At 42.3% G+C, this 13,138-nt stretch overlaps 1 protein-coding gene across 1 annotated transcript in view; it reads left to right on the top strand.

Annotated features, from left to right (window-relative positions):
- The window catches only part of LOC126426449 (uncharacterized), a 158,691-nt gene that overhangs the window by 76,206 nt on the left and 69,347 nt on the right, over positions 1 to 13,138 (top strand). The window contains exon 3 of the mRNA XM_050088364.1: positions 7,394 to 7,550. Coding sequence (XP_049944321.1) covers positions 7,394 to 7,550 — 157 coding nt within the window. The remainder of the gene's footprint in view (positions 1 to 7,393; positions 7,551 to 13,138) is intronic.

A 13,138-nucleotide genomic window follows, 5' to 3' on the forward strand; every position in this document is an offset into this window, starting at 1 on the left:
AACTACAAAAATAAATAAATATATTAATAAAAATTAAAAATAATAAAAAAAAGATTAGTTTTCACTTTCTCCATTATTGCCTCAGTTGTCCACAATTTTCTTGCGATTCCCTCTTCTTCACTTCATAGAGAGATGGCCTGCCACTTGATTCTTCATCACTCAGACTTGTTTGACCATGCAAAAGTGTGCGGAGTACCTAATCTCTGTGCCATATGATGGTAGGTTGTTGTTGTTCTCTTCCATCAAGTCAGCAGGGATAGTTGCAGCATTGTTCCCCTTCAAATGCAGGAAAGAAATTAGCATATAATAATTCCACTTTACCAGTGAGCAGCAGTGTTTCGTTTTGGTTCCTTTGCAGTCTGCTATGATAGTATGGTGCTGGGATTTCAATGTGTAGTGGGACGGCAAACATGTATGTGCAAACAGACAAAAAATTAATTTTTGAACATATAAGGTAATTGGGTGTATAAAAAATCTATTCTCCATGCAGTGGCAGGAGAACACACATATAAAAGATATTAGAGTTTGCAAGCTTTCAAGCCAGTGGCTACTTCTTCTGTCAGAAGTGGTCAAGGGGAAAAAAGAAGGGTGGAGGAAGAGGCCTTCTGAGTTTAAAGAAAAGACAGAGAGTTTGGAAAAGTCAGAATCCCAGGTCAGGGGAGGTTTGCTGGACGGGATGAGAAGGATAGACTGATGGTTGGAGCTGCAATGGACTAGATTTGAAAATCAGAGAGCTTAAAAATGAAAGATAGGGTAATACTGCTAAAATGTCATGCAAGAATTAACAAGAACAGAAAGCTAAGTATATTATATGTTGTGGCGTAACAAGACAGCTACGCCACACTGAAGTAGCCGAAAGGCATGCGTAATCTCACGTAGGCTAGATAGAGGTCTGAAACAGGATACGTAATGAATGGTAGCAAGAAAAGTACGTAGCTGCGTTAATACTTAACTTTTAATCCTTCATGTGAATACAGCATTCCTTGATGATACAAGTGAGACTCTATCTTAAATGATTAATGGCGCCTTGCTAGGTCGTAGCCATTGACTTAGCTGAAGGCTATTCTAACTGTCTGCTCGGCTAATGAGCGATGCTTCGTCCATGTAGTCGCTAGCAAAGTCGTCCGTACAACTGGGGCGAGTGCTAGTCCGTATCTCGAGACCTGCCTTGTGGTGGCGCTCGGTCTGTGATCACACAGTGGCGACACGCGGGTCCGATATGTACTAAATGGACTGCGGCCGATTTAAGCTACCACCTAGCAAGTGTGGTGTCTGGCGGTGACACCACATTCCTCCCCCGCAAATCGGCGAACAGTCGTGTGATAAGGCTTCCGCCCGCCGTGGGGAGGACCCCATGTTGACGTATGCGATGAGGTGGGGAGCCTAACAACAGGCGAGGCTGTGCCACCCGCACCCGGCCATTCGGTCCGAGGGGATTGAGGAAACGCCTGAAAACCTAGTCCAGGGTGCACGTCAACATGCAATGTATGCGCCCGTAAAGAGACAGGAGGGGCCGAAGGGTCGACCTCCATTGCGTCGGGGTACCTGACGCGCGAAGACGCTATGTGGTCCGGAGCGGGCAAGAGTTCCATGGCGGAGGACAGCTGGTCACGGGAAGCGATCGGCGGCGCGTGACCCAGGGAGGCGCTTGGCGGCTGCAGCAAAGCGTCCACTGCGGGCGGCGCCGGCTGGAGGACAGGCGGCGTCGGCGGCGGCGGAGGTGGCGGCGGCGCGGCGCCATGGGGCAAAATGGAAGGCATCGTCGGTAACACCTGGGGATGAGGTGAGCCAGTAGATGGGTCCCCAGGGCGCTGACCGGACGGCACCGTCGCTGAAAGCAGATGGGGAGCGGCAGAACCCGTGCGACGACAGAGGTTCAGCTGATTGAGATGCTGACGCACCTCACCAGAGGCCCCCAAAACCAAATACATTGCGCGGCCGAGGCAGCGAAGAATGCACCCTGCGAGCCAACGCCGTGAACCTCGATAGTTGCGATAAAATACAACGTCGCCTGGAGCAAAAGCAGAAGGCTGCCACTGTACAGGAACCTGATGCAGGGGATGCAGCAAAGACATCAAGGTTCGATGAGGACGACCGTGGAGCAACTCAGCCAGCGAGTGACCATCTCGGGGCTGAGAGCGATACGAAGACAAAAAGAGCAACAACGCGTCCTCCCGAGAATGCGACTCTTTCAACTTCAACATCTGTGACTTGAAAGTCCGGACCAATCGTTCAGCGGCACCGTTTGACTGAGGCGAAAACGGCGCGGATGTCAGATGTTGAATACCATTGGCCTTGCAGAATGACTGAAATTCCACGGACATGAATTGTGGGCCATTGTCAGAAACAATAGTCTGCGGAAGACCTTCAATGCAAAAAATAGCAGACAATGCTTGGATGGTGGCATTGGATGTCGCGGAAGACATCCGGACAACAAAAGGAAAATTACTGAAGGCATCTACCAGAACCAACCATTGAGCATTCCAGAATGGACCAGCAAAATCGATGTGCAAGCGTTGCCAAGGGGAAGTGGCTTTTGGCCATGCAAAGACTTTCCGCAGCGGTGCGGATTGTTGTTCGGCACACGCCATGCAAGAAGAACACATATTCGTAATCGCGGCATCGATTCCGAACCAAGTACAGTGCTGACAAGCAAATTGTTTCGTTCGCACTATACCCCAATGTTCTTGGTGAAGAAGCCGTAAGACAGAGGACTGTAACGAACATGGGACCACGACTCTGGACTGATCATTATCAGAACGCAACAACCAAAACACCACGTCGAACAAAAAGTCTCTCCTTGTGAGCAAAAAATCGGCGAACCATTGGATCCTCGATCCGAGACTTTGACAAGGGCCATTGCGTAGCAACAAAACGCAAAACGCTAGCAAGGACCGGGTCAGCAGCTGTGGCTGTAGCTACACGACGAAAATCAATCGGAAACGATTCGACAACTTCATCGGTTTCCGAATCAATGAACATGCAAGCAAGTTCGGAAGAATTGAATGCTCTATCCTCAGCAACAGGCAAACGGGACAACACATCGGCGTTTCCGTGCTTAGCAGTGGACCGATACAAGATATCGTAGCAGTACTGCGAGAGGAAAATAGACCAGCGAATGAATTTCTGCGCTGTACACGGAGGTACAGGCTTGTTCGGATGAAAAAGCGACGTCAAAGGTTTGTGGTCTGTGATGATGGTAAAGTGACGACCATACAAGAAATCATGAAACTTAGTAACACCAAACACAAGAGTCAAAGCTTCTTTCTCTATCTGCGAGTAATTTCTTTGCGCAGACGAGAGCAATTTGGACGCAAAGGCAATAGGGCGATCATGCGACCCATCTTTGTGCGCAAGCACAGCACCGATCCCGAAATCCGATGCATCTACCATCAACAAAACGGGTTTCTGGGGATCGAATGGCGTAAGGCAAGTATTAGAAAGCAACACCGACTTCAACTGGCGAAAGGAGCGGTCGCATTCCGTCGTCCAGACGAACGGAACACCTGTACGGCATACGCGATGAAGCGGAGCTGAAATGGAAGAGGCATTGCGCACATTCACTCACACCTTGTGAGTCCAAATCGTGTAATGTTCTTGCGACCTCATCACGCAATGCGTGGGAAACATTGCGCGCTCTGAAAAATTTCGGGTGCACGTTGACTTTCAGTTCCAAATGTGCTTCATAGTTTTTAGCGCAACCAAGGCCCGGTGCAAAAATGTCTGCAAATTCTTCACATACACTAGAAACACTGTCTGTGGGCGCAGTCTGATTCACTGATAGGACCTGATTTACTATAGACATGTTAAACAACTGAAATAAATCTAAACCAAACAAGTTCACTGCAGAAGAAGAACGAAGAACGTAAAATGACACAAGTTTTGTTTGTCCCTTGTATGTTGCAAGAAGGCTGCACTGTCCTAACACAGGAATTTTCTGTAGTTAGCTTAACATTTGCGGTACGCAACGGAGGTTTGCCCAGTTGTTTGTAGGTGTCGTGATTGAGCAATGAAACTGCAGCTCCGGTATCGAGCTGGAATGGTATGACCTTGCCATTAAAGTCCAAATCTACAAAAAGTTTATTGTCCTGCTGACGACAAGAGCGACTGTCTCGTGCAATTTGAACTGACACAGGTACAGCATCACTTGCTAATTGACGTGATTTCCGACGACGTCGACGCACACTTTTTGTGGGACAAATACAGTCACTGTTAGAGAAAGTGGCACTGGACGAAGTGGAATTAACTACATGAATGTCCATGGGCGAAGGTGCACGAGCCTGAGTGTCCTTGGTTCGATTCCGGCGTGAAGCAAAGGGCCTGGAATGATTAAGAGTGTCTGATCTGAGCTTTTTCTGGCAAACACTTTGAACACGTCCTTTCTTATTACAGATAAAGCAAATAGCTTGGCGTGACGGGCAATGTTCACATGAATGTTTAGTTGCACACCGCGGGCATGATTTCACTGCATTTGTATGCTGTCGCGGCACACCTGGTTTAGAGCGTGGCGGCAGCTGCGCGGACGTGCGCGAGGGCAGTTTACCGGGCCGCGCAATGCGCCCGGCGGCCCGGTTAATGTTACACACGGCTGGCGAAGTTTCAAAAGATTCCTGAGCACAGTCAAGTGTGTCTTGCCTATCCAATATGTCTATCACTTATTGAAGGGAGGGATTAACTAGTTTCAAAATTTGCTCCCGTATACGAACATCAGAAACGTTCTGTGCTATTACATCACGTACCATAGTATCTGAATAAGGGAGTCCACATTCACACTCAAAAGCACAATCCCTTGTAGGCCTTGCAATGTTGCAACCCACTCCCTATTAGTTTGACCGGCCATACGTTTTGTACGAAAGAACGTATACCTTTTTGCAACGACATTGACTGTTTCTTTGAAATAGGTATCTAAAGCAGACAAAATTTCTTCGTAGGACAGGGTTGCTACGTCGCGTTGGGGAAACAATTTCGCTATCACATGGTACGTTTGCACCCCTACACACGCCAATAAATGAGGCTGCCGCTCGTTACCTTGAATTCTGTAGGCAGCGAGATGAAATCCAAACTGGCGTGACCGTTCCGTCCAGGATTCTTGCGCCGCGTCAAAACTGCGAAACGGCGGTGCAACTGCATGTTGTGGCTGCGGTAGCGGTGAAGCGGCGGCTGCCGCATCGTGTTGCAGTGCACGTTGACCCTGGACGAGCTGTCCCAGGGCATCCAATAACGCCTGCATCTGCTGATTCTGCAAGCGATAAAATTCGGACAGTACATCTGGCGAAGCCATGACACAAGTAAATGTAAGCAATTAGAAAGAACAAGACCCTTTCCGTTGCCTTGTCGCCAACTGTTGTGGCGTAACAAGACAGCTACACCACACTGAAGTAGCCGAAAGGCATGCGTAATCTCACATAGGCTAGATAGAGGTCTGAAACAGGATACGTAATGAATGGTAGCAAGAAAAGTACGTAGCTGCATTAATACTTAACTTTTAATCCTTCATGTGAATACAGCATTCCTTGATGATACAAGTGAGACACTATCTTAAATGATTAATGGCGCCTTGCTAGGTCATAGCCATTGACTTAGCTGAAGGCTATTCTAACTGTTTGCTCGGCTAATGAGCGATGCTTTGTCCATGTAGTCACTAGCAAAGTCGTCCGTACAACTGGGGCGAGTGCTAGTCCGTATCTCGAGACCTGCCTTGTGGTGGCGCTCGGTCTGTGATCACACAGTGGCGACACGCGGGTCCGACATGTACTAAATGGACCGCGGCTGATTTAAGCTACCACCTAGCAAGTGTGGTGTCTGGCAGTGACACCACATTATACATGGTAGAGGTAGGGGGCAGAGAAAAAAATAGACAAGTCAGATAATAAAAGGTACAAAATAATAATAGGACGTGAAGAAAGGAGTACTGAGACTGAAGAAATGAATGTAAATTAGGGCCAGGTGGGTGGCCTTAATTTACATAAATGTCTCAGGTGCCAGCATATCTTCACAGTAACTATTACTTTCTTCACTCCATTTAAGTTTTCTACATCTTTCATCTTCTGACGTGTTTACTTTTTAGTGCCCCCCTCCCATCTCTATTACATACAACACGCTTAGTTTTTCACTCTTATTAACTGATGCACAAGTTTTGGGAGTAATCTCTGTCTTGTGTATTTCCCTATTTTCCATCTTTGATCTGGTCTTGTGTAGCCCCAACAATCACTTTTTCCTTCTTGTCCCATTCAGTAAGACTCCCTTGATCCCAGGTTCTGGGCAATTTTTCCAAGCTCTTTGTCTTTTCCTAAGCCTCAGTGGTCCTTTCCCTTCACCTCTCTTGTTTTCCCTTCAACCCTTCTGCCAGAAGAAGGAGCCACTGGCTCTGAAACTTGCAAACTTTAATACCTTTTATATCTGTGTTCTGCTGCTGTGTGATGAGTAGATTTTTTATCGGTCCAAAAAGTTAATTGAGTAACTTTACTTTTTTGATGTGATAATTCAAACTTTATGGCTATGCCTCATATTACATTGACATAATGTTTTGCTATATTTGTAAGGAATAACTTCTTTGACAGTGAGATGCAGAGCACTAACCTTTTTTCCTTCTTTCTGACAAGTGCACACAATGAGAGATATGCTCTAAGTGCAAAATATGCTAAGAAACTGATATTTTTCTATCACTTGCTAATGTGCTGATTACATTTTATGTCATTATTTTAAAAATTTCTTTGACTCTTTGCCCCCTGATGAATCTCCCTCCACCGAAATCTATTTTTTTATATTTGGAGTGGATGAAAAAAATCAGCCAACCAGTTGTACACAAGTCAGCTTCTATGTCGGCAAGAGCCATGTGTTAATGAGGCCCTACACTTGGCATTTGATCTACTCCCCTGTAATACTACAGTGCTACAATCCTAAGTCATGGCTTGTGATTATTTGTGTTCTTTATTTTAAGATGGACGTTGGATATGACAAGAGCCATTTGGCTTTATCCAGTGTACTTAACCAGCATCTGGTGTAACAAGTGACTATACTTAGCATACAATCTTTTGGCTACAGTTGTTTCTTTGTCCTGTTTAAAATAGTTTTGTTGCCATTAACATGATTATTAGGGTCCATTACATGTTCTGAAGAAGATAGTTTTAAAATTCTCGAAACCTAGGTGAAGAGTTCCAGTAAACCTTTATTTGCAATTGTTCAGTCGATTTTTTTCAACCTCTCTGAGATTACTGTCACACAGTTGCTGAAATTGCAGCTATGCTTAAGATTCTATTTCCCTCTGAAGAGTGTGTGTGTGTGTGTGTGTGTGTGTGTGTGCGCGCGTGCGCCCACGCGAGCTTTTATATGAGCAAAGACTGTAATAATGAGTGTCTGAGGTCGGATGCTAAGTAGCATGATATTGTTACAGATTTATTATCAGTGAAATAATGGCTGTCTGGAACTGGTCGAGAAGCACAGACAGTGCCAAATGGGAGCGAGCACTGTCACTGGTCAAAAAGCAATTCATGCTGCGCTTGCTGTGCTGCGTGGGCATCGCCTCGAAGATTGAAGGCAGCCCTGGCAGGGTGAGTAAAATATATATCGTACAAAATGAAGATGATGAGGAGAGAGTTCTTGTACACCAGAGGCTGTACATCCCAGCTGAATAATTTGCATTACATAAAAAAACAATAGTAATATTATGTATTTCAACCTTAATGCACAGAAATTTTATCATTATTGGTTTTCATCATTGTCAGATGAATTGATTAAACAGTTATTAAATTAATTTTTGAAGTATTTTATGATCTTTTGCTACGTCTCTTCTCCTCATTTCTGCCTTTTTTGTCAGGGTTTCCTTTTTCTCCCAGTCCACACTGTGTGATAGTAGCCCAATTTGACAATATATTTATTTGCCTTGGCTGCATATTTTTTCAAGGATGACAGTTTTTCATTAATTGAGCAATTGTCTTCAGATCATTAAAACCTTTTTTCAGTGAGTAACTTGTCAAATGCAGTACAAGCATATACTAATAGTATGTGCATTGACAAGTTACTGTGTTGAGGTTCTGATGATCTGGAGACAATTGCCCAGCCAATCAAAACTAGTTATCCTTGTACAAATTAATAATCAAAACAAATAAATTTTATATTGGAAATTAAGATCACATACTTCATAAACTTGACCGTGTCAAGTTTCATAAAACTTGATTTATCAGTTGTTCCATTATGGCATTTTAGTGTATATTTGTGACCAGCAGCTATCAGTTCACTAACTATAGATTGCATCTGTTGACAACATTGCCTATCACGCTTCTAGTGTCGTTGAGCTTATCCATACAGTTGAGGAATGTTTTACAAATTTATAGATTCCGAAAATTTTGTCTTATAATCAGTATTTTTGGTTCAAACATTTTTAACCTTATATTCATGGTTGATCCATGGTCTAGAGGTAGCATCTTTGATCCATAAGCAAAACGTCCTGGGTTTGAATCCCGCCACTGCTTAAATTTTGATTAATAATTAGCATTGGCATAAGAAATCTCCCTCATTCTGCCAACAGCCTTGTCAAAGAGGGCGAAGGAACAGACAGAGGTTCAGGGCATTCTCTTCTCCTAGGGGTGGGAAACTGCCCTTAAAGGCGGAAGAGTCAGCAATGATCTACGACATGAGGATGCAGAAGGCAATGGGAACCACAGCATTAAAGACATACAATGTGTATCCACAGGACATGTGGCCCGTAATTGAAGAACTGTCATGATGATCTCTCTATTGGCAAAAGATTATGGAATAGTCCCCCCATTCAGATCTCTGGGAGGGGACTGCCGAAGGGGAGGTTAACATGAGAAAAAGATTGAATAATCAACGTTCTGCGAGTCGGGACGTGGAATGTCAGAAGCTTGAACATGATAGGGAATCTAGAAAATTTGAAATGGGAAATGCAAAGTTTCAATCTAGATATAGTAGGGTTCAGTGAAGTGAAGTGGAAAGAACACAAGGCTTTCTGGCCAGATGAGTATAGCGTAATATCACCACCAGCAGAAAATGGTATAACAGGTGTAGGATTTGTTATGAATATGAAGGTAGGGCAGAGAGGGTGTTATTCGAACAGTTCAGTGATAGGGTGGTTCTTATCAGAATCGACAGCAAACCAACACCAACAATGATAGTTCAGGTATACGTGCTGACATCGCAAGTGAAGAGGTAGAGAAAATGTATGAGGATATTGAAAGGGTAATACAGTATGTAAAGGGGGATGAAAATCCAATAGTTATGGGGGCCTAGAATGCTATTGTAGGGGAAGGTGTAGAAGAAAAGATTGCAGGAGAATATGGGCTAGAGACAAGGAATGAGAGAGGAGATAGAGTAATTGAGTTCTGTAACAAGTTTCAGCTAGTAACTGCAAATACTCTGTTCAAAAATCACAAGAGGAGGAGGCATACTTGGAAAAGACCAGGTGATAGGGGAAGATTTCAGTTAGATTACATCATGGTCAGACAGAGATTCCGAAATCAGATACTGGATTGTAATGTGTACCCAGGAGCAGATATAGACTCAGATCACAATATAGTAGTGATGAAGAGTAGGCTGAAGTTTAAGATATTAGTCAGGAAAAATATATACACAAATAAGTAGGATATGCAAGTATTAAGGAATGATGAGATATGGTTAAAGTTATCTAAGGATATACAGGGTGTTACAAAAAGGTACGGCCAAACTTTCAGGAAACATTCCTCACACACAAAAAAAGAAAATATGTTATGTGGACATGTGTCCGGAAATGCTTACTTTACATGTTACAGCTCATTTTATTACTTCTCTTCAAATCACATTAATCATGGAATGGAAACACACAGCAACAGAATGTGCCAGCGTACCTTCAAATACTTTGTTACAGGAAATGTTCAAAGTGTCTTCCGTTAGCGAGGATACATGCATCCACCCTCTGTTGCATGGAATCCCTGATGCACTGATGCAGCCCTGGAGAATGGCGTATTGTATCACAGCCGTCCACAATACGAGCACGAAGAGCCTCTACATTTGGTACCGGGGTTGCGTAGACAACAGCTTTCAAATGCCCCCATAAATGAAAGTCAAGGGGGGATTAGGTCAGGAGAGCGTGGAGGCCATGGAATTGGTTTTTTGATTGATTGATTTCTTTATTAATCCATGTAACAATTTACATTGTGTGGATTTTGTCAGTAAAATCATATACAATACTATATACCTACAATTATACACATAAAATTTGTATTTACACACATTTTTGAGGTATCTTAAATTAGTTTTATATCCTTGTGTAATTTGTAATTTTCTTATAGTACTGTACAATTTTTGGTTTCCTCATGTATTACAATGCAGGCTATTTTAATTACACTGCATGTTTTAATTCAGATAGTCCATTACTGCGTAATAACTTTTATTTAATAAAAAAAATTTTAGTTTTGTTTTGAACTGTCCGATTGTGTCAATATCTTTTATTTTTTGGGGTAATTTATTATATAATTTAACAGCATTGTACAACAAACTCTGCTGAGTTTTAACTTTATTTTTCCTCTACCAATCCATCAGTCACCGAATCTGTTGTTGAGAAGCGTACGAACACTTCGACTGAAATGTGCAGGAGCTCCGTCGTGCATGAACCACACTTGTAAAGGCACATGTTCTAGCAGCACAGGTAGAGTATCCCGTATGAAATCATGATAATGTGCTCCATTGAGCGTAGGTGGAAGAACAAACTAAAATGAGCTCAAACATGGAAATTAAGCGTTTCCGGATGCATGTCCACATAACATCTTTTCTTTATTTGTGTGTGAGGAATGTTTCCTGAAAGTTTGGCTGTACCTTTTTGTAACACCCTGTAGATACAGCACTAAGGAATAGCGCAGTAGGCAGTACAGTTGAAGAGGAATGGACTTCTCTAAAAACAGACATCACAGAAGTTGGGAAGGAAAACGTAGGTACAAAGAAGGTAAATGCGAAGAAACCATGGGTAACAGAAGAAATAATTCAATTGATCGATGAAAGGAGAAGGACAAAAATGTTCCGGGAAACTCAGGAATAGAGAAATACAAGTCGCAGAGGAATGAAATAAATAGGAAGTGCAGGGAATCTGAGATGAAATGGCTGCAGGAAAAATGTGAAGAAATCGAAAAAGAAATGACTGTCAGACAGACCAACTCAGCGTACAGGAAAGTCGAAACAACCTTCGGTGACATTAAAAGCAAGGATGATAACATTAAGAGTGCAATGGGAATTCCACTGTTAAATGCAGAGAAGAGAGCGGATAGGTGGAAAGAATACATTGAAAGCTTCTATGAGGGGGAAGATTTGACTGATGTGATAGAAGAAGAAACAGGAGTCGATTTAGAAGGGATAGGGGATCCAGAATTAGAATTGGAATTTAAAAGAGCTTTGGAGGGCTTAAAATTGAATAAGGCAGAAGGTATAGATAATATTCCATCAGAATTTCTAAAATCACTTGGGAAGTGGCAACAAAATGACTATTCACGTTGGTGTGTAATATATACAAGTCTGGTGACGTACTGTCTGACTTTCGGAAAAGCATCATCCACAAAATTCCGAAGACAGCAAGAGCTGACAAGTGTGAAAATTATTGCACAATCAGCTTAACAGATCATGCATCCAAATTGCTTACAAGAATAATATTCAGAAGAATGGAAAAGAAAGTTGAGGATGTGATAGATGACGATAGTTTGGCTTTAGGAAAGGTAAAGGCACGAGAGAGGCAACTCTGATGTTGTGGTTAATAATGGAAGCAAGACTAAAGAAAAATCAAGACATGTTCATAGAATTTGTAGACCTTTAAAAAGTGTTTGACAATGTAAAATTGTGCAAGGTGTTCAAAATTCTGAAAAAAGTAGGGGTAAGCTATAGGGAGAGACAGGTCATATACAATATGTACAACAATCAAGAGGGAATAATAACAGTGGACGACGAAGAACGAAGTGCTCATATTAAAAAGGTAAGTCAAGGATGTAGCCTTTCATCCCTACTGTTCAATCTGTACAAGGAAGAAATGATGGAAATAAAAAAAAGTTTCAGGAGTGGAATTAAAATTCAAGGTGAAAGGATATAAATGATACGATTCGCTGATGACATTGCTATCTTGAGTGAAAGTGAAGAAGAATTACATGATCTGCTGAACAGAATGAATAGTCTAATGAGTACAGAGTATGGATTGAGAGAGTAAATTGAAGAAACGTATGTAATCAGAAGTAGTAGAAATGAGATCAGAGAGAAACTTTATATCAAGATTGATGGTCATGAAGTAGATGGAGTAAAGGAATTCTACCTAGGCAGTAAAATAACCAATGATGGATGGAGCAAGAAGGACATCAAAAGCAGACTAGCGATGGCAAAAAGGGCATTCCTGGCATAGGAATTCTACTAATATCAAATATCGGCCTTAATTTGAGGAAGAAATTTCTGAGAATGTACATCCGGAATGCAACATTGTATGGTAGTGAAACATGGACTGTGGGAAAACAGAAACAGATGAGAATCGAAGCAGTTGAGATGTGGTGCTAGAGACAAATGTTGAAAATTAGGTGGACTGATAAGGTAAGGAATGAGGAGGTTCTGTGCAGAATCGGAGAGGAAAGGTACATGTAGAACAACGCGGGAATTATATCAAAATGTTAGAATCAGTCACAATGAAGCTACAGTAGCCCATTACAAACAGTATTGAAAGGTGCTTGAAAATGTTATTAGGAAGGCAAAGAGTATGTGGTATGCAAATAGAATAGCTAATTCACAGGATAAAATTAAAACCATATGGTCAGTTGTGAAGGAAGTGTCTGGTCAGCAGCACAAGGTTGACGATATAAAATCAGTTCACAGTAAAAATATTTCTGTTACTGATAAATCAGATATATATACTGTATTTAACAATCATTTTCTGAGCATTGCTGGTGAATTAAATAAAAATTTAGTTTCTACAGGAAATCATACAACTCTCTTGGCAAATGCCTTTCCGAGATTGATGTCTGAAATACTCCTCTGTGATACAGACAAGATGGATATTGAGTCAATAATTAAATCACTGAAGGCTAAGGACTCTCATGGTTATGATGGAGTGTCTAGCAGAATATTAAAGTACTGTGCTACACATGTTAGCCCTGTATTTAGCCATATTTATAATTTTTCCTTT

The sequence above is a fragment of the Schistocerca serialis genome, chromosome 11, assembly GCF_023864345.2.
Source record: "Schistocerca serialis cubense isolate TAMUIC-IGC-003099 chromosome 11, iqSchSeri2.2, whole genome shotgun sequence".
In the NCBI taxonomy this organism is placed as follows: domain Eukaryota; kingdom Metazoa; phylum Arthropoda; class Insecta; order Orthoptera; family Acrididae; genus Schistocerca; species Schistocerca serialis.